Source organism: Anas acuta, chromosome 30 (genome assembly GCF_963932015.1).
Source record: "Anas acuta chromosome 30, bAnaAcu1.1, whole genome shotgun sequence".
NCBI classification, from domain to species: domain Eukaryota; kingdom Metazoa; phylum Chordata; class Aves; order Anseriformes; family Anatidae; genus Anas; species Anas acuta.
The window spans coordinates 772,062-796,916 of NC_089008.1; the positions used below are offsets into that span (position 1 = coordinate 772,062).

Below are 24,855 nucleotides of genomic sequence, written 5' to 3' on the forward strand. Positions count from 1 at the left end.
CTGCACACAGTACTTGAGGTGAGGCCACACCAGCAGAGTAGAGTTGGACAATCACCTCCCTCGACCAACTAGCAATGCCGTGCTTGATGCACCCCAGGATACGGTTGGCCCTCCTGGTTGCCAGGGCACACTGATGGCTCATATTCAACTTGCTATCAATGACAATCCCCAGATCCCTCTCCGTGGAGCTGCTCTCCAGTGTCTCGTCACCCAATCTGTATGAAAAGCAAGGGTAGCCCCATCCCAGGTGCAGGACCTGGCACTTGCTTTTGCTAAACTTCATGTGGTTGGTGATCACCCAGCTCTCCAATCTGTCCAGGTCTCTCTGCAAGGCCTTTCCACCCTCATTCGAGTCCACAACTCCTCCAAGTTTGATGTCATCAGCAAATTTGCTCAGAACACCTTTTAGTCCTGCATCCAAATCTTTTATAAAAATGTGGAAGAGGACTGGCCCTAAAATGGAGCTTTGAGGAACCCCACTAGTGACTATCCACCAGCCAGATGTGGCCCCATTAACCACGACACTTTGAGCCCTGCCCGTCAGCCAATTGCTCACCAACCGTATCATGTTTTTGTTAAGTTGTATGCTGGACATTTTGTCCAATAGGATCCTATGGGAAACTGTGTCAAAACCCTTGCTGAAGTCCAGAAAGTTCACATCAGCTGGTTTCCCTTGATTGGCTAGATGGGTGATCTTATCATAAAATGAAATCAGATTTGTTAGGGAGGACCTACCCCTCAGGAACCCATTTTGGCTGGGACCATTGACTACATTTTCCCCCAGGTGCACCTCAGTAACTTCAAAAATCATCTTCTCCATAATTTTACCAGGCACTGCCATGAGACTGACAGGCCTGTAATTGTAGGGTCTTCTTTCTTACCCTTCTTGAAAATTGGCACAACAATTGCCAGCTTCCCATCCAATAGGACCTTTCCAGATTCCCAAGATTGTTAAAAATAATTGAGAGAGATCCCGCAATTACATCAGCCAGCTCTTTAAGCACCTGGACCCATGGACTTGTATGGATCCAGGCAGAGCAGCAAATCCCGCACATGTTCAGGGCTGGTTGGGAGTTTGTCATTCCCGCCATCATGGTCCTCCAGTTCAAGGCACCCACAATTCACAGAGGGAATTAGCACAGGAGGCTGAGAGGCTCAGAGAAAGTGCTAGAAGTACAGTGTCTGGACTCAGCACTGCTCCTCTTCCTTTGGATAAGGAGTGCCCCATCAGTCCTTGTGTGCATTTGTGGATTCTGTCCTCATTACACCATCTCACCCAGCAATGTGTCTTTCTGATGAAAGATAGAAAAACCAAACCACAGGACACAATCTGCATGTTTTGTACTACAATATGCAGTAAGGCTGTGACATTGAAATAAGACCTGTCTCTTCTTGGTCCTTTCTAAAAGGTAACAGTCAAGTCTATTCCTCACAGGCGACAATGGCATTATACCACGGTGGTACTATAAGCAAGAAAAATTTACAGGTCCCAGAGACCTTTCCCCCTTACAGAAGATATCCTGTCCTTATCTAGAAATAATCCTGATGGGTGTGATACCACAGACCAAAGCATGGAGAATGGGATAGAATGAAATAGACTAAAATAGACTGAGACTAATAATTCTGAGTATATAAGACATATAATTGATGTACAAAGGGAGAGCTCTGAATGGGAGGGTTGTCCTCTCCTATAAGGCAAGGCTGTTCTACCACAGCATGCATTTAGCAGGGATGGTAGGAATTTCTGACAGGAGACAGTAGAAGCAGATCAGAGAAATGTTGACTTCAGAATATAGATTGTAATTTTTGCCCAATTAACCGGTGAAGCAGGGCAACTGGTAAGAAAAGAACCTCAAGGAAAGAGAACACCATTCCCTGGGAATAAGGGAACTTGAAAGAACTGTTTATTTTATTTTATTTTATTTTATTTTATTTTATTTTATTTTATTTTATTTTATTTTATTTTATTTTATTATTTTATTTTATTTTATTTTATTTTATTTTATTTTATTTTATTTTATTTTATTTTATTTTATTTTATTTTATTTTATTTTTCATTTCAGTGAACGCCCAGAGGAAGATTGGTAAGTGTGGGTGTTCAATATATAATGTCCATAAATGCCCATGGAAACAAGCTCCATCGTAGAATGAGGACCGTGCAAGGGTTGGGCCTCTCCTGGGCACCTGGTCTTTCTTTTTCCCCACTGTTCATTTGGCATGACTGATGGGATTTTCTCATAATGTTAAGGATGCTGATTCAGAATGGGTTCCGTAGTGAAAGCTCAGTGGCATTATGGCTGAGAGAAGACTATAAGCATGAAACTGTGCGGGAAAACAAAACCAGGGAAGGGGATCACTGTCCCCTGGGAAGTGGAGAGCAGCTGGGATCCTGTCCAGGTGTGAGCCAGAAGGAAAGTGTAGAGAGGTTTTGGTGGGGACACGGGACCCATGCCTCAGTGCCCCGGGTAGTCCTGCCTCTGTACAGGGGTTGGTGGAGGTTGAGTGTGGGGAGCAGCAGAGAGGACAGTGGGGTGGGGATCTCCCAACATTGGAGCTGGATGCTATACTGCCCAGAACCCAGGCATCCCTTGTCCCCCATTGCTGGCAGCAGCTCCTGCCTGGCACAGCCCTCATTTCTCTTCCTTCTCCTCACTTGTATTTGCAGAGGAGCTGCAAGCACCAGGCAGGATGCAGGGGGATGCAGACATGATGGGTGAGTGCGTGCAGAGTTCTGCTCCCATGCCTCTGTGCATGGGGCAGCAGTGGCTGGGTGCAGGTGCTGGTGGAGGATGAGTGTGGCTTGCTGAAGGCTTCCCATTCTCTTCCACCAATCCTTTTTTGGGACAGGATACTAAGCATCGTGTCTTCCCTTCTCACTCTCTTCTTGCAGAGTCCCTGAAGAAGGAGAACGGTAAGCGTGTCTGTCTGCCTGAAGGCCAAGCACAACAGCTGATGTGTAGTTTTTTGGGACATGGTATAGTGGTCCTGTGTGGAGGAGTCTTTGGAACACAAGCAAGAGTGAGGGAAAGGGATTTGGAGGGAAGCCTGAGAAGTGGTGGCTGGAGCTGGAGAGCTTGGTCCACTGAGCAGACCTGTTTCCTTCAGGTGGAGTACAATTCCTGTCAGTGGAGACACCTGTTTGGAGGAAGCTCTTTGCTCCCATAATCTTGATGTTTAACTTATGGGTACTTTTTAAAATTTTTTAAAATTTTGAAAAATATTCATTGACCCTTATTGCATGTATTTGGTAAGATTAAAACTGTCACTAAAGTTAAGTGGAGGGTGGAGGTATGAGGGATGGAGCAATCCTGGTCTATTTTTTGTCCAAGCATGCAATCACAGTAGATGCTGTGATGGTCTTACATCATTTGAGACCCCGTTGTTTAGTGGGCTTCCTTCTGAAAGCTTGATGATCTTGATGCTGAGTCAAGGCTTAAAGCAGCACCTCAGGAGAGCAAGTAGCCCCAAAGAAAATGAACGCTAAGCTCTGGGCCATAGAGAACTGCCAGGTTTAATTTGCAGTGGGCGGCAGCAAGAATGTGTAGTGGTGCTGTGTTAGGGCTACTGCAGCTTCTGATGTGCAAGTGTCTGGCCAAGGAGAGCTGCTGTGTCCTTCATCACCTCAACAGCTAGCAAAGGCATGAAGCTGTCATAGCCTTACAGGCAGCAATGTTTCAGGCCATGTGTGCCAGTCAGGGCCATTGCCCTGAGATATGGTGAGCATCTTGGAGGATAGTGGGGTTCTTCCAATGTTGGCTCTTGATGCCCAGGGTCCAAGTATCTTTCAGCTTCTCCACAAGCTTTCTGTGTGGCAATACAGTCATTGGAGATCATGAGGACGGCTTTTCCAGGCGCCTGTCCGTGCCTTGGTCTCACTGTTCCAGCTGGTGCTCTTTAGCTTTGGCTTTGCCAAGGCAGTTAGCCCCTTAGCCACTTGTAGACTGTTTTCACATTTTTTGTTTTGGTGCTGCAGGGCTCCACTAACAGAAATAGTGGACTTCCTGATTATCTATGCCTGATGTACATAAACAGTTTTTTTCCTCGCTTGATTTTTTCTTCTTTACCATGGAAAGTTAAGTAGCATTCTGATTAGCTTTCTGACCTGTAGAAGAGACATGGTACTGTAGAAGAGTATTGTCTTCTATCAACAGCATAGGCTGTTATCTAAGTCAGTGGACGCTTGGTCTCCTGAAAAACGCCCTTTGCATCCGTCTCTTGTTTTCCACAGAACTGCTGCATGCACAACGGTACAAAGGTAAGGAATGAGAACAACACTTGCTGAATTCCACTACTTGGATCTTCAATGCAGTTCTTTAAACAATTTGCCCTTCTCAGGTAACAGTTCTGAAACTAAAAGCATAACAGCAAAATATGTTTCCGAATCTCTCTTATTCATTTGGTGTCCTGGAAACTCTTCAAGGCCATTGTTTACTGCTTCTGGAACGTAATATAATACCTTCTCCAGAAGAAACTGTGTTGCACTTTGAAAGGAGAGGCTCATTTCAGGGTGTTTAGCTCCAGCTTTTCTACTGTCAAGTGTGCGCTAACATGGTGTATGTGCCAGTCTTGACCAATAGAATTTCTCCCCATTCTCATACAAGAGGATGCTGTGGTCCTAGTTTTACTCAAAGACAAGTTCTGTGTGTAAGCATGCCTCTTATCCTCTAGTCACCTCTATACAGCTCCAGTGATTAAGGCAAAGGCTCATAATCTCCTTACATTCCTTTTTGAAGCTACATGCCATTTTCAGGGAAGTGTCTCTATGAGTGTTAAATTTGCTGAATATTGGCCTCTCTCTCAGTGTGCCATCGATGGGACATAGGAGATCTGGGATGGCAAAAGGTGTGTGGGGGGGTCCTGGTCAAAGCAACTTCCTAGGGCCTATCAAAGTGGAGATTAAGACATAGTAGGAGAATAATAAATGCACAAGGTCAACCAAGAGAAAGCTTCAAAGCAGTGATCTTTTTGCTCTTTCCTACTTAACAAATTACTTGACTATTGCAGTTGATGTCACCCTTGATGCTGACACGGCTCATCCGAGGCTGCAAGTGTCAAAAGACGGGAAGAGTGTGATTGACGCTGGTGCAATCAGAAGGGTGCCCAGCAAGAAGGAGAGATTTGATTCGCACACTTTTGTGTTGGCAAAGGAAGCTTATGCATCTGGGAGACTTTACTGGGAAGTGGATGTTGGAAAGAGGAGAAACTGGATCTTGGGTGTTGCCAAGAAGACTGTGACACGCAAAGGGATTTTGGTTCTTTCTCCTCAGAATGGTTTCTGGGCCATAGGGGTTACAAATGGGCGAGACTATTGGGCTTACACGGATCCTTGGACCCGTTTGACTGTGAGTGGTAGACCACGAAAGATTGGGATCTTCCTGGATATCTCAGCCAAGAAGCTGTTATTTTACAATGTCCACCAGAAAAATGCTTTGTATATTTTTTCCTTTCATAATTTATGCAGCCAGGAAATGAAGCTCTTTCCTTTCTTCTCAACAGGTCCCACTGCAACACAGGTTGACACCGAGCCTCTACAAATAGCACAGGGGTTTGATGATGATAAGTGAAAGGACAAAGTGAGAATGCTCAGTTAATGCATGGCTGAAATCCAGAGCCTTGGTTCTGACTGCGTTGTATTTAACCCCATGCTTTTTGCCACCAAATTAAAACCTAAAAGCTAATTCATAAAAGATGGTTTCACCAGTACTTCCTATGCCTTCTCTGATCCACTTCTGTAGGAAGACCTGGATTTCATGTCACTGAAATACTTGTGTTATATATTTGTGCAAAAGTGGTCTACTGTTCTAGAGTGGGGGAGCATTCTGATTAACTGAATCAAACCTTCCTTAAAATACTTCTGAATTCTGTTTCTAGATGGTCACCTGTCATGGCAGATCTTTCTATTCATTTGAAAGTATGCTCTGCTTCCTGAAGGTCTCTTGCCTGACTTGTTACCAGTGTTTCTTGAGAAGCTGTGCGCAACACAGTCCTACCCTCCTTGTTTTGGGATGTAGTATTGTGCTGGGAAAAAATATGAAATGAAGTAAGAAAGAGTGATTTTTCCTGTGATGCTAAGTGCTCTGCTGTTGTTCTGTCTTTCTTCTTCTTTCTGTCTGTCTTACTTACTTCTTCTTCTGTTCTGTCTTACTTCTTCTTACTGATAGTCTGCTGATAAAGGGGGATTCAAAGCTGTTCCTGCCCAGATTGTTACGTTCCCACATAGGAAGAACTGATGCAGGAAGAACTCTTACTAGAGATCCCAGACCTCAATAAATGTAATGCTTGTTTGTTGCCTTGAGGTTCTTTCCCTGAGGGCAGCTATTCTTCCTTTGAAGTGCCTGCTTATGTTCAGCACAAGAGATAATTTCTTATTGTCTGCAGCAAGTGCACACCCCCAGATCATGAGCCTTGACTCCCAGCACTGACAAGCACAATGCAGACCCAAGTGCAAATGTTGACAATAAAGGCACTGTGAAGTGGTCTCCTAGGGAAATTATTTGGATCTTCACTTGTCCCAATTCTTTCAGCTACCCTTCCCAGCCTGCTGTGCTCCATGAGAGGTACTGAAGACACAGTGGAAGGATATCATAGGAGTGCCAGACAGCTCTGATCATAGCCGAGATATAATATATTTTCTGTTTCAAATGCAAAGCCACTCTCAGAATCACAGAATCACAGAATCACAGAATCAGAATTGTAGGGGTGGGAAGGGACCTCAAGAGATCATTGGGATAGTGATAGGGAGGGGACATCATTAAGGCAGCTGACCTAAACCCGCCAAGGGGGTATTCCATGCCATATGATGTCGCACTCAGCACTATAAGGTGGGAAAGGGGAAGCAGCGTGGGGCTGGTACTGTGGAAGTGTCTACCTCCCGAACAACCACTATGTGACATAGCTGCCTACCCACGTAAAACCACCACAAGTCCAAACAATGTTCAGGGGAATTTGCAAAGTATAAATAACCTTATTTTTTTAGTGTACAAGGACAGAATTCACACATGAAAATCAAGATAGCGAAACTTTCCACGTCAATGAGTTTGCTCTCAAGCTTTGTCCTTCCTGCCATTTCTAGTTTCATGCATTTAATCCTTCTCTCTCATCAAGAGACAAAGAATACATTCGCAAGAACACTGACAATTTATAATACCTGTACAAATTCTCCCTTGCACAGTTTTCAGAAGAGCTTGTGGCAGGAGAATGTCTTTCCCTTCCTCTGTGTTGGGAATTCCTCCTGCTAGAGCACCCTCTCCTGGCGAATCTATCATTAGCCCAAGAGGCACTCACACAGTCAGATGTCAGGATGCTGAGAATCCTTTTGATCACCCCTAGCTCTTGGCAGATAGTCAAGGGAAAGTGAGCAGAAACCACTTACCTCACAGTCGTGGTTTAACCCGGCCAGCATCTAAATATCTAAACTAAATCTCCCCTTTTTTTTTTTATTTAAAAACCATTCCCCTTTGTCCTATATCTATCTGCTCATGTACAAATTGCTCTCTTGCTCGATCTCTTTTTTATTTTATTTTACTTTTTAATATGTCTCCTTGAAGTCCTGAAAGGCTGCAACAAGGTCTCCCAAGAGCCTTCTATTCTACAGGCTGAAGAGGTGCTCCAGCCCTCTGATCATCTTCACAACTCTTCTGTTCACCCTCTCCAAGAGATCCAAATCTTTCTTGTGCTGGGGGCCCCAGACCTAGATGAAGTACTGCAAGTAGAGCCTTACAAGGGCAGAGCAGAGGGTGACAATCACTTCCATTATCTTGCAAGCTACTCCTCTGTTGATGTAGGCCAGGATGCCATTTGCCTACTGGGCTGCAAGTACACACTGCTGGATCATGCTGAGCTTTTCATCCACCTGAACCCCCAAGTCCTTCTCTGCAGGGCTGCTCTCAATGTGTTCTGCTCCCAGTCTGTCCTCATGTCTTGGATTGCCCTGACCCAGGTGCAGCACCTTGCACTTGGACTTGTTGAACCTCATTAGGTTCACACAGACCCTCTTCTCCGGTTTGTCTGGATCCCTTTCGATGGCATCCCTTCCTTCTGATGTATCAGCTGCACTACTCAGCTTGGTGTCATCTGCAAACTTACTGAGAGTGTGCTCAATCCCACTGTCTACGTCACTGATAGATATTAAGATATACCAGTCCCAAGACAGATCCAAGAGGGACACAACACATCACCGACCTCCACCTTGACATAGAGTCATTGACCAAAACTGTATGGATCCCTCCCTCCCTCCCTCCCTCCCTCCCTCCCTCCCTCCCTCCCTCCCTCCCTCCCTCCCTTCCTTCCTTCCTTCCTTCCTTCCTTCCTTCCTTCCTTCCTTCCTTCCTTCCTTCCTTCCTTCCTTCCTTCCTTCATCCAATTCATTATCCACCAAGTGTTTCACCCTTCAAATCCATATCTCTCCAATTTAGAGATCAGTATGTTATGAGGAACCATGTCAAAGGCCTTACAGATATACAGACTGATGGCATTGGTCGGTCTTCCTTTGTCAGCTGATGCCGTCACTCCATCAGAGAAGGCCACAAGAGCCTTCTTGGTGAAGCCATGCTGGCTGTCTCAGATCACCTCCTTGTCTTACATGTGCCTTGACATTGCTTCCAGGAAAAAATCTGTTCCATGATCTCCCCAGGCATGGAGGTGGGGCTCACTGTATTGTAGTTCCCTGGGTGCTCCTATATGACCTTTATAAAAATAGGAGTGATGTTTCTCTCCCACTCACCAGGGATTCACCTGATTGCCATGACTTTTCACATATGATGGAGAGTGGCTTGTCAACTATGTTGTGGCCCAGACGCTTGGCCACCTTGTTCAGGGATGAATGTTATCTACCCTTCAGAAAGCCACAGTCTCTCAGAGCTTGACATCCGCCAAAAGTAATGCAGCCTCCCAGGTGGAAACTCTGGGGGGAACACACTGCCACCCAGGTGTCAGGCTGCAAGGTATGCCCAACTCTCACACCAGCTCAGGACAGCACGAGCAAGCAAATCTGTGGGAGGGATGTCCAGGTGGAGGCACTCCTCCACCTAGTGACAGAACTCAGGGAATGGCTGAAGAGGCTGAGGAGTACCAGGGAGTCCAAGAGAGAGACAGGCTACTGGAGCCACTCCCTACCTTCCCCGAGACAGGCCCAGCAGGCAGAAGGAAAACACACGTTGGAGGACTGTATCATCTCTCCACCTAGCTGAAAGCACTGAACTAGAGGATAAGGGCCAGTGGCAACAAGTCCCTGCATGGTGTGGTAGGTTGGTACCCCTCAAATGCTTTGCACAAATCCAGGTGGATGATGTCAGTTGCTCTTCCTCTCTCCACCAATGTTGTAACCCCAAGGTAGAAGGACACCAGATTTGTCGGGTAATGATCTGATCTTTTGAAGCCACGTTGGATGTCACATTGTGTGCCTTAGTATAGTTTCCAGGAGTATCTACTGCATGATCTTGCCAGGCACAGAGGTGTGACTGAAAGGCCTGCAGATCCCCAAGTCTTGGCATTGTATTCCCTCTTCCAGTCAGTGTGTACTTCATTGGACTGCCACAACTTCTCAGATATGATGGACAGTGGCTTAGCAACTCCATCCGCCAGTTCCCTCAGGATTCGTGGATGCATCGACTTAGGTGCTATGGACTTGTGTACCTTTGGGTTCCTTAGATACTCTAGAACCCGATCTCCTACACTGGGCTGTTGAAGAATCTCCAACCATTACTGAAAAAAAGATTAAAGAATCAAAATCCTTTATTGGACTGGGGAGTGAGGAAGGGGGTGGGGGGAGAGGAATGGGTCAATGTAGTGACAAGAGAGAAGAAAAAGGCTGAAGTAGTTAATGCCTTCTTTGCCTCAGTCCTTAGCAGCAAGGCCAGTTGTTCTCCATGTACTCAGCCCCCTGACCTGGTAGACAGGGGCACAGAGCAGAATGAAGCCCTCATAATCCATGAGGAACTGGTTAGTGATCTGCTACTCCACTTAGATGTACGCTAGTCTATGGGGCCAGGTGTGATCCACCTGAGGGTGCTGAGGGAGCTGGTGGAAGTGTTGAGCCACTTTCCATCATTTATCAGCAGCCCTGGTTATCAGGGTAGATCTCAGTTGACTGGCACCTAGAAAATGTGACACTCATCTACAAGAAGGGCAGGAGGGATGATCCGGGAAACTACAGGCCTGTCGGTCTGCCCTCGGTGCTGGGAAAGCTCATGGGGCAGATTATCTTGAGTGTCATCATGCAGGGCAACCAGGCAATCAGGCCTAGTCAGCATGGGTTTTCCAAAGGCAGCTCCTGCTTGAGGAACTAGATCTCCTTTTATGACAAGGTTATATGCTCAGTTGATGAGGGAAAGGCTGTGGATGTGGTCTACCTAGACTTCAGTAAGGCTCTTGAAACCATTTCCCGCAGCATGCTCCTGGAGGAGCTGCATGCTCTTGGATTGGTGTACACTTCATTGGGTTAAAATCTGGCTGGGTGGCCAGACCCAAAGAGTCGTGGTGAATGGAGTTCCATTTCAGCTGGAGGCCAGTCACTAGTGGTACCACCAGGGCTCAGTACTGGGGCCAGTTCTCTTCAACATTTTTATTAGTGATCTGGGTGAGGGGATCAAAACACCCTCAGTAAGATTGCAGATGACACCTGGTTAGGCGCGATTGTTGTTCTCCTCAAGGGTAGGAGGGCTCTGCAGAGGTATCTGGATAGGTTGGACCAATGGGTTGAGGTCAACTGTAAGAAGTTAATCAAGGCTAAGCACTGGATCCTGCAATTGAGGCAAAACAAACTCCTGCAACTCTAAGGGCTGGGGGGGACAATGGCTTGAAAGTCTGCCTGGAGGAAATGGACCTGGGGGTATTGCTAGATAGCCATGTGAATATGAGCCAGCAGTGTGATCAGGATGCCTAGAATGCCATGAGCATCCTGGCTTGTATCTGACATAGTTTGTCCAGTAGGACTAGTGAAGTGATATCCCTCTGTACTCAACTCTGGTGAGGCCGCACCTCAAATACTGTATAGTATATAGAATACTGAATACTACTCACACAGTGTTGGAGCGTATCCAAAGAAGTGTAGTGAAGCTGGAGAAGGGTCTTGAAAACAGGTCTCATGAGAAGCAACCGAGGGAGCTGAGGTTGTTAAGCTTGGAGAAAAGAAGGCCTAGGGGAGAACTTAATGTAGGTAATTTACAATTACCTTACAGGAGTGTGTATCAAGGTGGAGATCGGGATTTTCTCTCAAGCACCAAGTGATAAGTCTGGGGGAAATGGCCACAAATTGTTCCAGGGAAGGTTTAGGTCAGATATTAGGAGAAATTTCTTTACTGAAAGGACCGTGAAGCATTGAAATAGTCTGCCCAGAGCAGTGGTTGAATCACCATCCCCATGGGTCTTCAATAATGTCGTGGTTTAACCCGGCCGGCAGCTAAACACCACGCAGCTGTTTGCTCACCCTCCCCCCTCCCTCTCTGGGACGGGGGAGAGAAATGGAAAGTGAAGCCCGTGAGTTGAGATAAAGACAGTTTAATAAGACAGGAAAATAATAATAACAATAATAATAATAACAATAATAATAATAGTACAATGATGATAATAGTACGACAAATAATAATGTGTACCAACAAGTGATGCACAATGCAATTGCTCACCACTCGCTGACCGATGCCCAGCCTAACCCCAAGCAGTCCGGCCCCCTCCCCTGGCTAGCCACCCCTATATATTGTCTAGCATGACGTCAGATGGTATGGAATACCCCTTTGGCTAGTTCGGGTCACCTGTCCTGGGTCTGTCCCCTCCCAGATGTTACTGCACCCCCAGCCTGCCCATTGGCAGGACAGAGCAAGAAGCTGAGACGTCCTTGGCTTAGTATAAGCACTGCTCTGCAACAATTAAAACATTGGGGTGTTATCAGCACTCTTCTCATCCTAAGCCAAAACATAGCATTCTACCAGCTACTAGGGAGAAAATTAACTCTGTTCTAACTGAAACCAGGACAAATAAACATAGAACTTAGTACTTCTGAACTTGAAGATGGGATCTTTGGGACCAAAGTCCACGGTAAGCAAAGATGCATCCTGGTTTGCATTAAAAGTAGCATGGACAGCAGATCAAGGGACATGTCCCTCTCTTATCTGTCCTTGTCAGGCCTGACTTGGAGTACTACATCCAGGTGGGGGTGGAAGAGAGAACTTGAAAAAGATGGTTGATGAAGGCAAATAAAGGAGAAAACACACCATTTGAATGCCATGACAATTAATTTGTGTATCTTGTCTTGTATCCAGAGGCAACAGAATAAACTTCAGTTTGCAAACTTGCCATCTGAGCTATATTCAGGGAATCTTCACAAAAGTAGTATTTTGGAAGAAATCTTGCCACGGATTCCACTCACATGTGATGAAAATAGAGAGAGATCATTATATTCCCTGTGACAAGATGAAATGCTAGGCATTTTTGTGATTCCTATCCTCCTGAGCTCTAATATTTGCATTTTCTCTTTTTGTTGGACTGCAAAAAACAGGAATTCAGCCCCTCTTACTACAGCTGTAGTCTTTTCAGTATGATAGGTGTGAGGTCCTTGTCTAATACCACCTTTCATTTCTTTGCAAAATGAGTTTCCAATAATTTTTTAATAACCACAAGTTTACCAACTGTTAAGTGTGGTTTCTTACTAACTCTTAGGAAAGAAGACAGAAGAATGCCTGATGGCTGAGAATAGGTTGAGTCAAGAAGAAGTGAAGAATTTATGTGATCATAAGTTTATAAGTATCCACCAACATCTCAAAACATAATCTCATAGTCCTCTTTCGGTGTTGAAGACTCAGATCAAGGCAGTTGCCAGCAGTTTGACATCCCTCAGAGAAAACCTTGGCCATGGGTTTGAAATGCAAGACGTTCTAATAGGCAAGGAGCAAATGAACAGAGACTAGATGAATCAGACCGGATACCACCTAGAAACACAAATTGGAAGAAATTAACAAACAAGCAAGACAATCTCACCTAAAACTAGACAATTCTGCAGGCACATTTAGATGAACTTCCTATGGCTACTAGCACTCTACGCCTCATAAAACTACACAGACACAGCAGTGCTTCTCCCTCAGCAGGCATCCACGTGCCTCTCTTCCATCAGCCTGTGAAAGGCCTGAAAAAGAAGCTGCCTGCAAATCCTGTCCTGTGAAATAGCAAGTAATCAGAACCCTTTTACTATTATTCTGCTACTTGCCTCATGCACAGCGGTCAAGTGCAGGAAGTGCTCCTATAAGATATGGATGACACCTAGGAATGTAGATGTAGTGAGACTCTAAGTACAGTCCTTGAGACCAAGTCTGCCTATATTACTAGGCACGGCTTCCAATATCAATGGAACAAACCATGGGTTTATTCCCTTCTCTCTAGCTTGTTTGTGTATGTTTTGGTGACTCTCCAATCACAATAAATAAACCATCCTGTGGATAGCCATCCTGTGTGTGTGTGTATCTCAGTCCCTCGGTATCCTAGAATCTCCTTGATGATTGTTTCTAACAACAACTTCAGAATGAGCACCAACACTCACTTAGTTCTCAACAACTACTCCATACCAAGAATTGCTGAAAACTCTGGAGGTACTGTTAACACTTGCTAATGATCTTATCTTGTAAGAATATTCCTACTTGTCTAAAGGGCTAAAGGGCTTGAACAGAAAATTCTCCTGGGCTGAGAAAGGAGAAAGGGGTGTGGGAGGCTGTGGGAGGAGAAGCAAGACAGGTTGGTATGAGGCTGCCAAAGGTCCTGGTCTTCGCTAGGATAGTTCTCCTTCTTCCTAATAATTTCTATGGTGCTGTGTTTTGGATTTAGGATAAGATTAATGTTCATAACACTCTGATGTTTTAAATGATGCAAAGCAGTGCTCACACTAAGTTGAGGATTTTTCTGCTTTTCTGTTGCCCTGCCTGTGAGGAGGATGAGGGTGCACAAGAAGCTGGGAATGGAGACAACAAGGACAGCTGACCCAAACTAAGGAAAGGGATATTCTACAACATCAAGCTGAACAATCTAATCTGGAGAGAGTTGCCCAAGGGGGCTGCAGTTGCTCAGGCACTGGCTGCTAGTGAGCAATTACACTGTGCATCACTTGTTTTTCATCATTCTTTTATTTCTATTAAACGCCATTTCAGCTCATGAGTTTTGCTTTTCTATTTCCAGATTCTCTCCCTTGTCCCATGTCAGGGAGGGACTGGGCAAATGGCTGTCTGTTGCTTAGCTGCCTGACAGACTAATCCACAACACAAGTTAATATTTCATAAAATTACCATCAAAAGTCCAGGAAAAGCAATCTAAGAAACCCTGATAAGTGTTATAAGTGACTTTTGTACTTTAAATAGTTTTTTGAGAGGAGATATGATATGGCAATAAATACCAGAGGATTTCAGATAGGGCTATCAAACATTGCAAGTGGCAACTCTTGTCAGTTTCAAAAGAGGACAATCTTCTATTATTTAGAGAAGACATCTAGAACACAGCTGCTGCAATGTTACATGTGGAAATCACTGCTTGCGTAGGCAAGTCAAAGCTTCTTAGACCTGATTCACAAATTATTCTGAATCTAAAAGGTCCCTTTCACCACGGAATGTTCTACGATGTTCCGTAAAGGGAACAATAGAAAAAGGCAGATATGGCCCTATCTGGCCAACAGAGGCATCCCTAACAATGCACAATAAAGAGGCTTCTTTTCAAAAAGTAATTGGTCTCCACGGTGATATCAGAGGAGCAAGCCATTCCTGAAAGTACAACCTTCTTGCCCGTAGTGACTGGTCTTCTTTGGGTAGGAGCCGTTCATATGTTATCTGTACCAGAGGCATATTCAAGATAACTCCAAGCACACATGTCATGTATGACCTGCAACCTTTCTTCCTCAGATTACCTGCAGGCATTCCTTAAAGAGAGTCACAACACTAAGTCGTATCGAAGGGTGAGATTTCCAAGGGTGATAAAAACTCTTCTGCCAGTCAGGTGCCAAAGTGTCAACATTTTTTTAGAGCCCTCTTCCCTGTAACTGTGTAAAGTCCAAGGGCACTGAAGGCTGCCCATAACTGCGCCGTCATACTGCAAGTGAAAGCCAGTCAGGTCAGGAGTGACACAGATGAGACGAGGATTTTCTGAAGGTACGTTATAGCATACGTTATAGCATACGTTATAGCATATATATCCACGGTTATTCTTTAAGAATGTATCACTCTGTTGTACTGTTTCCAGGAAAAAAATCCCTGAAAATGTAGAGTGTGCTATTGTAGAGCTTAGGGATATGGTTTAGTGGGGACTGTTAGCGTTCGGTCAGAGGTTGGACTCGATGATCTTGAGGTCTCTTCCAACCTAGAAATTCTGTGATTCTGTGATTCTGTGATATGTTACCTTCTTGGCTATCGGAAAATAAATTAATGATTTGATATTGGGAAGAACTTCTTTACTGAAAGGGTTCTTAGGCTTTGGAATAGACTGCCCAGGGAAGTGGTTGAGTCATCATCCCTGGAGGTCTTTAAAAGACGTTTAGATTTAGAGCTTGGTGAAAAGAAAGATGGTCAGAAGTACACACACTTTTGTTATCATAGGTTGTTTGTCTGTGACAAAAAGTAAGCCAAGGCATGGCAAGGCATGAATGCAAAATCAATGAGGGGAACTATTCTTTCCTCTGTTTCTCATAGGGGATTTCTCCCTCCAAGAGTCAGTTCACCTTGCAGAAAAGTTTCACTTGCTCGGGGTGGGTACTCCTGTTGCAGAAGAAGACACTGCTTGAAACTGTGTTTCCACAAAGTTGTTTTCAAGTCTATTTTTCACTGTTTGTGGGAGTTTCTGTTGCTTTCAGAAATACTGAGATGGGAAGTATCTTACCTCTGCGGTGCTCTTTCCTGTCATGGTTACTTTGGGTATTAGTTGTCCTGAGGACATATTATTTATAATATATGTAAGATATTTATAATATCTTACAGAAGCCAGAGTTCCTACTTCCCCTGCAGGTTGCACAAAGCACATATCAGGAAATCAGAGTTAAGACATGATAAAGAGAAGGTTCTTCTGAAATGGCTCGATACCAGTCGCCTACATAGAGACACATACATTCAATTTCACAGACACATCCTTGGAGTTTTATTCTTTGTTAGGAAGGGAATATGCGGGTGGCCTCTGAGGGATGAGACTAGTGTTGGCCTTATGCCAGACAGAGCCTGTTTCAGCCAGTTAAAGATGATGCAAACTGAAGGCCATGGAGAGGAAACATGAAAAGCAGTTCTGGGAGAAGAGCTTATTTTATAATCAGCTAAATATAAAATCAGAAGAGAACAGCTTCCATCAGAACAGAGACATGTCTTTGAGCACAGGTTATTGTTGTTTCTTCACAGAAACAAAAGTGGCAGCAAACAGAAGGAGCACACTTGAATCAATGCAGGAGGTTGTTTGGAGAGACTCTTTTCTGTGAAGATATTGAAAAAGATGGAGAAGGAACTAGGTAAGCAGAGGAATCCCCAAGAAGGCCTTCAACTCCCTGAACACAAAACCTGGTCCACTGGGAAACCATCTTGTGAACTTTTCCTCGGTGTGTTCTCAAAAGAAGGAGCAGCATGAGCCCCCTGAAACCTTCCCAGCATGGGCTGCTGCACTTAGGCTCTGGGGCACTTCACAGAGCATCAAGGCCCTGAGAGCATAATTGGAGCTCCATAGTAGGACACATTGGTCTAAACCCAAGACATTGCTATTACGCCCATGTTTCACAGGACCCTAGGGTTCTTGGGATGCTGACATGACCTGTTCTTCCCCAAAAGCTGTGCAAATACATTCTTGTCCTTCCTTCAGGGAAAGTCTTGGCTAAATGTTATCTTTCCTATCTTTTCCTATGAACCTTATGTTAAGAACATGAGACCAAGATACCACGTGTCCAGGAGCTAAGGAAAAGATTTCAGTCGCCAAGTAAGTACAGAGTATCCCACTCCTCTTGACCGCGGTCATCCTTGGGAACATCTTGGGTGGGGTGGATCACTGTGGAGAGAAGCGAGCAGCTATGCGATCGACTTCTCCGAGCAAGTTATCCACAGAAGCCCTTCCAATCCACAGCAGAGGGCTTCGCCTTTGGGAAGAGACAGATTTCATGCTACGGGCACACTTTGCTGCTGTCAGGCACGTCCTACTCCAGCAGAGTGTACTGCTGTGGTGGGGAGTGGAAAGTTTTCAAAGAACGAGCTCAGAGGATTATTCTGGAAGGGGTACCAGGTCATTGAAAGATTTTCCCCCTTTGTTGTAAGATAAGGAGGACTGTTTCAACCCTTTGTGGGACTTCCCTCATACAAATGGTGCAAGCCAAAGGGGTCCTTCCTTGAATTTTTATCGGGGTATTGGGAACAAGAGAACAAGACAGGTGAGCAGAGCCATCCCCAGGCAGGCCTTCAACTGCCTGAAAGCAAAAGCTGGTCCACAGGGAAACCTTCCTGTGAACCCCTACATTTGTATTTGTGGTAGAAATGTCTAGTGGCCACTAGAGATAAAAAGGGACATTTTTAATGCCAAACTCTCTCTTACAGGCACTAGCTCTGCAGCTCCTCAGCAGGCAGTCCCCGTGAGAAGGATGAAGACTCCCCATGCAGGTGAGGACGAGGCTTCATGCACGCTGTCTGGAGGCAAAGGGAAGCGCAGAGGCTGGGAGCAGTGCACTTGTCTTGGGATGAATGAGAAGGGCACTGCTGGGTCCCTTCCTCTGCTTCCTGGGGTCCCATCCTACCCTGAAATCCCCAGTGCTGCTTCACGGATCCTACTTCACTGCTGGGAAGGTCTCCAGCAAGGCCAGCTTTCATAGATTTGGAATCTTCGGAAGGGCTTCTCCAGAGGTTTGCACCTTTCTGGCCACACTTTGGGAGAGGTGGTGTCTCCCCTGTGCAATGCAGACAGTTCTAGCTCGGTGGGCACACAGGGCTCGCGCATCCTCCGCCTCCGCCTGCTCTCTTTGTGCACTTGCTGCTCCTTCTGGGATGGCAGCTGGTGTGGCACACTGCCAGAGAGGAGGAACCTGTGGAGGTCTGTCGTGCTAAAGGCCCTCCCCAGCACTGTGCAACCATTGCTCTTGGAGAAAGCACAGAAAGCCTTCTCCATTGCCTGTCCCGAGCACAAAGCACTGCCCGCTCTGCCTTCAGCTTTACCTGTGCACATGTCAGGAATGGTCATGCCCTTGGAGAGAACCCATCGGAAGGAGGAGGGGGAGGGTTCTGATTAACCCTCGGGGTGGACCACCATGCGAGGGAAACACCAAAGGCAAGGAAGAGCTCTAGCTTTTGAAGGCATATAGGAGATGAGACAAGAGGGTCGGACATCTCTGCACATCGGTAGAAGCTGCCAGACGGTGAGCGAAATAGTTGCTCTCCTTAGCAGAGATGCCTGCTGACCTTTGCCGTGTTCTTGTCTGGAACTTTCGCCTTCCCCCACACGGTCCCTACCAAAGTCCTGGATCAAGCACACGTCTTTGACATCGTCCATGTTCTGTGCTAGCCCAGTGTATTGCTGCGATTGGTAGTGGAAGGCTTTTGCACGATGAGCTTGTATGAAGATGCTGGGCAGTTGGCATGTCACTTCTCTTGTTCCTTTTCACTCAGACAGCAAAGGAGGAATCCCTCTCCTTGGTGTGAGGGTCCTATCAAATAGCCAGGTCAAGGCTGTGTGTGAGATTTAATCACTGCACCAGCAAGGGAGTGGACTCTTCCATTGTAAACCGTCTTGCAGGTAGGAGCTGCCCAAATGTTCTGCTCTCCTATACAGTCAGGGGAAGACTCAACATGGTTGTGTTTTAACCCTGGCTGGCAGCTAAACACCACAGAGACACTCACTCACTCTGCCCAAGTGGGATGCAGGAGAGAATCCAAAAGCTAAAAGTGTAGGAACTTGGGTGTTTGAGATAACGTCGGTTGAACAGGTAAAGTCCAAACGCCTTTCTCATCCTCAGTCCAAAACTCCGCACCCTACTAGCTCCAATAATGAAAATTAACTCTATCCCAGAGAAAACGTGGGCAGCCTTGCAGGGGAGGGCCAAGGCTGACCCGAACTACCCACAAAGAAAATCTGTCCTGGAAGAACAGTGTGTGGAGGGCTGCCTGAAGGGCCCACAGCAGGGAAATGACAGAAGCTTACCGCTCCAGAAATTCTGACTTCCAAGGACCTCCAGCAAGTGCTTTGTCATCTCAACTATCCCCATGCAAATAAGCTGGACCCCAGGCTGCCAGTGTGCAGTGCAATTTCCCAGCACAGAGCAGGACAGCCTGCACTGTGTGGAATGCCCTCTTCCCTGTGCTGTAAGGAAAGATCATCTCTTTCCTCTGCTCCTTCCAGGGGGGAATGCTTGCAAAGAAAGTCCTTCCCTTGACAAACGCTTGGAAATCAGCAGAGCTGGGGCCCCCTCTGTGAACGTGGCTTTGGTTTGTGAGGAATGGGTTTCCTCTGAATTTTAATGAGGGTCATCAGCTGCAGACGAGAGCCAAGTCCTTGTGGATAAGGCAAGGAACTAACCAAAGTAATGATTTCCTGAGGAGCAGCAAGGTGTGAGAGTGGAGCTCAGCTGGGATGTCCACAATGTCATTCAGCTGATTATCAAATCAGAAGAGATCAGCTTCCATCAGAACAGACACTGGACATGCCTTTGAGCACAGGTTACTGTTGAGAACGCCTCTGTCTCCAAGAGCTTGTTCTGGGAAGGGGAAACATTCAGGTGGCACACAAAGAAGCGCGTGCTTAAAAACACCCAGATCACACTTAGACCATCCTCCAGCTCAGTATGGTATTTCTAGGGGGAAAAGCCTGTTGCGCAAAGGAGAGGAAAAGCTAAGGGAAAAGGATGGGCATTCATTACCTGCCCGTGGCTCATACTGTTGCTCCAGCTGAAACAAGCAAAAATATGGCAACCACACACGCACAAAAGATACCAAAGTGGGAACTGCCTGGGAAGCATAAGATTTCAGAGCCTTTGGACACTGTCCTTGCAGAGAGGGCGTCTCAACCTCTTGGGTGTGTTATCAGCATCTCAGCAATTGTTGTTTCTTCACAGAAACGAAAGGGGCAAATAGGAGCGTCCCTGAGTCGATGCAGAAGGTTATGGAGATTCCCGGTTTTGTGAAGACAGTGGAAGAAATGGAGAACGAGACAGGTGAGCAGAGCCATCCCCAAGCAGGCCTTTAACTGCCTGAAAGCAAAAGCTGGTTCACAGGGAAACCTTCCTGTGATCTCCTCTGCAGTATGTCCTCAAAATAAAAAGCAGCATGAACCCCCTGACACTATAAACCCCCCTTCTTGTGGTGAGGGGCCCAAAACTGAACACATCATTCAAGTTGCTTCCTCATCAGAGGGACAATCTCTTCCCTAGTCCTGTTGGCCACACTATTTCTGATAGAAAATAGGGTGGATTGGGATGGATTGGGTGGATTGATAAGTCTGAATATATCCATCTTCTGTGGGACGGGGGGCTTAGCCATGTGTCCTCCCTTCCAACCGTCTACTTAGAGAGTCCCCAAAGAAAGAGTATGCTGAGTGTGGACATCTGTCTGCAGGACGAGCACACCATATGTTGCGGAGGTTTTGGGGCAGTGGTATAGTGTTGCTGGTGGTTTCGTTGGTGGCGGAACGCTTTGGAGCAGGAGCGATAGTGAGGGAAGGGGATATGGCGGGAAGTCTGAAAAGTAGTGGCGGGAGGTGGAGAGGCTGGATCAGCAAGCAGCCCTGCCTGATTTGGTGAGGTGCAAGGATTGGGCTGGTGACAATGATCCCTGCCAGAGTCGGAGGGATGCTAGGGGTAGTTGGAAGGGGTGTGACCCAAGACCTCCCTCAGAGGCGTCTGCTGTGCCACATTGAGGTGGACCGTCCTAGAAGGCCTGTGCCCTCTAACTCACGGGTCTTGACGTGTCTTGTTTTCTTCTTCTCTGGGGTGCACGGTGACTGTGCATAGGAGCTCTGAGCAATAGAGGGTGAGTCTTTCTAATTGCCCACAAGGATTCCCCGAGGGGATACAGGCCTCGGAAGTGGCGAGTGACAACAGCTGCACCAGCAATGGCAGCTGCCCCTGAACCTGCACCATGAAGGAGCAGCATGAGCCCTCTGAAGCCTTCCCAGCAAAGACCATGGGCTGCTGCACTTCATCTCTGGCGCAGCTGAGAGAGCCTTACAGCCCTGAGTATATGAATAGGGCTGCACGGTAGGATAAATTGGTCCAAACTCATGGTGTTGTTATCAGGCCCACATTTCACCCAGACCGAGTACCCGCTAAAGAATGCAGCGGTTCAGGTCACGGGATGCAGGGAGTGTCAGAGCCTGTTCCTGCCATCAGCGGGAGGCAGAGACGCTGCGTGAGTGAGGTGTGAGCAAGTGGATGACCTGATCCGCATGGTGGCGGAGCTCAAGGAGGAGGTGGAGAGGCTGAGGGCCATCAGGGAGTGTGAGCGGGAGATAGACTTCTGGAGCAACTCCCTGCAGGGCCTCAAGGAGAGGTACCGGGGTGAGACACCCCAAATGGGGGTGGACACCCTGCCCAGTCGCCGTCGGGCAGAGGGAGGGGACCTGGGAGTTGAGGAGGAATGGAAACAGGTCCCTGCTCGACATCGCAGGCGATGCCCTCCTCTTCCGACCCCACCTTCCCAGGTGCCCTTACAAAACAGGTTTGAGGCCCTGGAGAATGAGAGATCAACAGCAACTGAGGAAGAGGTAGAAAGTGTTCCCAGGAGGATTCCTAGGGTGAGGAGGTCAACTCCACGCATCAGGACTGCCTCCACCAAGAACGAAAGAAGGGTGATTGTTGTGGGAGACTCTGTCCTTAGGGGAACAGAGGGCCCTATTTGTCGGCCTGACCCTACCCGTAGGGAGGTCTGCTGCCTCCCTGGGGCCAGGGTCAGGGACATTGCCAAGAAGGTCAAGCGCCTGGTACGGCCCACTGACTACTACCCGCTATTGGTCTTTCAGGCTGGTAGCAATGAAGTAGCAAAGAGAAGTCCGAAGGCGATCAAAAGAGACTTTAGGGATTTGGGGCGACAACTTAGAGGTTCAGGCGCGCAGGTTGTGTTTGCCTCTGTCCTTCCGATAGGGGGGATGGAAGCTGAAAGGTGCGCTGTTCGCATAAACTCGTGGCTTCGTGACTGGTGTGACCAGCAGAACTTTGGGTTCTTTGATCACGGGAAGGTCTATGCTACACCGGGCCTGATGGCACCGGATGGGATGGGCCTCTCTCGGAGAGGGGTAAGGATCTTGGGTCAGGAGTTGGCAGGGCTGATAGATAGGGCTTTAAACTAGAGTCGAAGGGGGAAGGGGCTAAAACCAGGCACGCCGGTGAAGACCTAAGGGATGGTATGCTAGAATCAGAGGGGCTGTGTGCCAGTGAGGTCCTTCGGTTAGATCCACAAGGTGCTGAGTGTAAGGAGACGCACCTGAAATGCTTCTACACAAACGCACGCAGTATGAGGAATAAAATGGATGAGCTAGAAGTCCTGGCCCAGTCCCGCAACTACGACATCATCGGCATAAGCGAAACCTGGTGGGATGAGTCCTGTGACTGGGGTGTTGCGATAGACGGTTACAGGCTCTTCAGGAGGGACAGGCAGGGTAGGCGAGGTGGTGGGGTGGCGATGTATGTGAAGCAGGGGCTGGACTGTGTGGAACTCCAGGTCGGCGATGGCAAAGTTGAGAGCCTCTGGGTAAGGATCAAGGGACGAACGAATAAAGGGGATGTCGTTTTGGGAGTCTATTACAGACCGCCTGGCCAGGACGATAGCGCCGATAACTTATTCTTTACAGAACTAAGTGAGGCCTCGAGATTAACTCCCCTTGTCCTTATGGGGGACTTCAACTTGCCAGACGTTAACTGGGAGTGCCACACGGCTGACACGAGCAAGTCCAGGAGGTTCATGAAGCACCTAGATGATAACTTCTTGGTGCAGGTGCTAACGGAGCCAACTAGGAAAGGTGCCCTCCTAGACCTGTTGCTAGAAAACAGAGAGGGTCTGGTGGGAGATGTGGTGATTGGTGGCCGCCTCGGTCATAGCGACCATGAAGTGGTTGAGTTCAAAATTTACGGTGACAGAAGGAAAAGTGCCACCAAAACCTCATCCCTAGATATGGGGAAGGCGGACTTCAGGCTGCTCGGGGAACTAGTCAGCAAGGTCCCCTGGGAAGCTGCTCTTGAAGGCCTTGATGTCCACCAGTGCTGGTCACTCTTTAAGCGATGCCTCCTAGAAGCACAAGATCAGGCAATTCCTAAATATCGCAAGTCAGGCAGGCGGGGCAGGAGGCCGTCGTGGCTGACCAGGAACATTCTTATGGAGATTAGGCGGAAACAGAGAGTGTTTCGCTACTGGAAGGAGGGCCAGGTGACATGGAAAGAATACAGCGATGCTGCTCGTGTCTGTAGGAAGAAAATTCGTGTGGCTAAAGCACACCTAGAGTTGAAGCTGGCTGTGTCTGTGAGAGAAAATAAAAAGGGTTTTTTTAGATATGTGAATGGAAAAAGGAGAACTAAAGAATACATAGGGCCGCTCCTTGACAGGGAAGGTCTTCTCACAGACGATGACATAGGCAAAGCAGAGACGCTTAACGCCTTCTTTGCCTCTGTCTTCAATGCCGATGATGGGCTTCGGGACCCAGGGTGCCCCGAGCTGGAGGACCGGGACGGTGGGGATGACAAACTCCCAACCGACCCTGAACGTGTGCGGGATCTGCTACTCCACCTGGATCCCTACAAGTCCATGGGTCCGGATGGGATTCATCCCCGGGTGCTGAAGGAGCTGGCGGACGTCATCGCGGAACCTCTCTCAATTATTTTTCAACGATCCTGGGAGTCTGGAGAGGTCCCGGTAGACTGGAAGCTGGCAAATGTTGTGCCGATTTTCAAGAAGGGTCAGAAAGAAGATCCTAGCAATTACAGGCCTGTCAGTCTCACATCAGTGCCTGGTAAAATCATGGAGAAGATGGTTCTCGAACGTATTGAGGCGCACCTGGGGGACAAAGCAGTCATTGGTCCCAGCCAGCATGGGTTTGTGAAGGGTAGGTCCTGCCTAACTAACCTCATTTCCTTTTATGATAAGATCACCCGTATGGTGGACCAAGGGAAACCAGCTGATGTGATTTTTTTGGACTTCAGCAAGGCTTTTGACACGGTTTCCCATAGGATCCTACTGGACAAAATGTCCAGCATACAGCTAAATAAAAACATCATACGATGGGTGAGCAATTGGCTAACGGGCACGGCCCAAAGGGTTATGGTGAATGGGGCTGCGTCAGGCTGGCGGGCGGTCACCAGTGGGGTCCCTCAAGGCTCCATTTTAGGGCCGGTACTTTTCAATATTTTTATAAACGATCTGGATGTAGGAATAGAAGGCATTTTGAGCAAGTTTGCTGATGACACCAAACTTGGAGGAGTTGTGGACTCGAATGAGGGTGGAAAGGCCTTGCAGAGGGATCTGGATAGGTTGGAGAGCTGGGCGATCGCCAACCGCATGAAGTTCAATAAGAGCAAGTGCCGGGTCCTGCACCTGGGACGGGGAAACCCTGCCTGCACGTACAGACTGGGCGATGAGACACTGGAGAGCAGCCTAGAAGAGAGGGATCTGGGGGTCGTGGTAGACAACAAGTTGAATATGAGCCGGCAGTGTGCCCTGGCAGCCAGGAGGGCCAACCGTGTCCTGGGGTGCATCAAGCACGGCATCGCTAGTAGGTCGAGGGAGGTGATTGTCCCGCTCTACTCTGCGCTGGTGCGGCCTCACCTCGAGTACTGTGTGCAGTTCTGGGCACCACAGTATAAAAAGGACATGAATCTGTTGGAGAGTGTCCAGAGGAGGGCTACGAAGATGGTGAAAGGCTTGGAGGGGAAGACGTACGAGGAACGGCTGAGGGCACTGGGCCTGT

At 47.4% G+C, this 24,855-nt stretch overlaps 2 protein-coding genes across 34 annotated transcripts in view; one reads left to right on the plus strand and one right to left on the minus strand.

Moving 5' to 3' along the window:
- Positions 1-24,855, minus strand: part of LOC137846083 (uncharacterized) — a 229,167-nt gene that overhangs the window by 108,750 nt on the left and 95,562 nt on the right. The window lies entirely within an intron of this gene.
- The window catches only part of LOC137846090 (E3 ubiquitin-protein ligase TRIM39-like), a 284,383-nt gene that overhangs the window by 14,661 nt on the left and 244,867 nt on the right, over positions 1-24,855 (plus strand). Inside the window, exons 9-13 of one of the 6 annotated variants that reach the window (XM_068663765.1) lie at positions 2,064-2,084; positions 2,666-2,713; positions 2,891-2,911; positions 4,229-4,255; positions 5,005-5,972. In XM_068663765.1, coding sequence (XP_068519866.1) covers positions 2,064-2,084; positions 2,666-2,713; positions 2,891-2,911; positions 4,229-4,255; positions 5,005-5,564 — 677 coding nt within the window. In that variant the 3' untranslated portion in view covers positions 5,565-5,972. Of the gene's footprint in view, positions 1-2,063; positions 2,085-2,665; positions 2,714-2,890; positions 2,912-4,228; positions 4,256-5,004; positions 5,974-14,966; positions 15,114-16,343; positions 16,451-16,851; positions 16,909-17,516; positions 17,580-24,855 lie in introns of those variants that run through there. The other 5 variants (XM_068663764.1, XM_068663769.1, XM_068663768.1 and 2 more) reach the window with 5 other exon arrangements.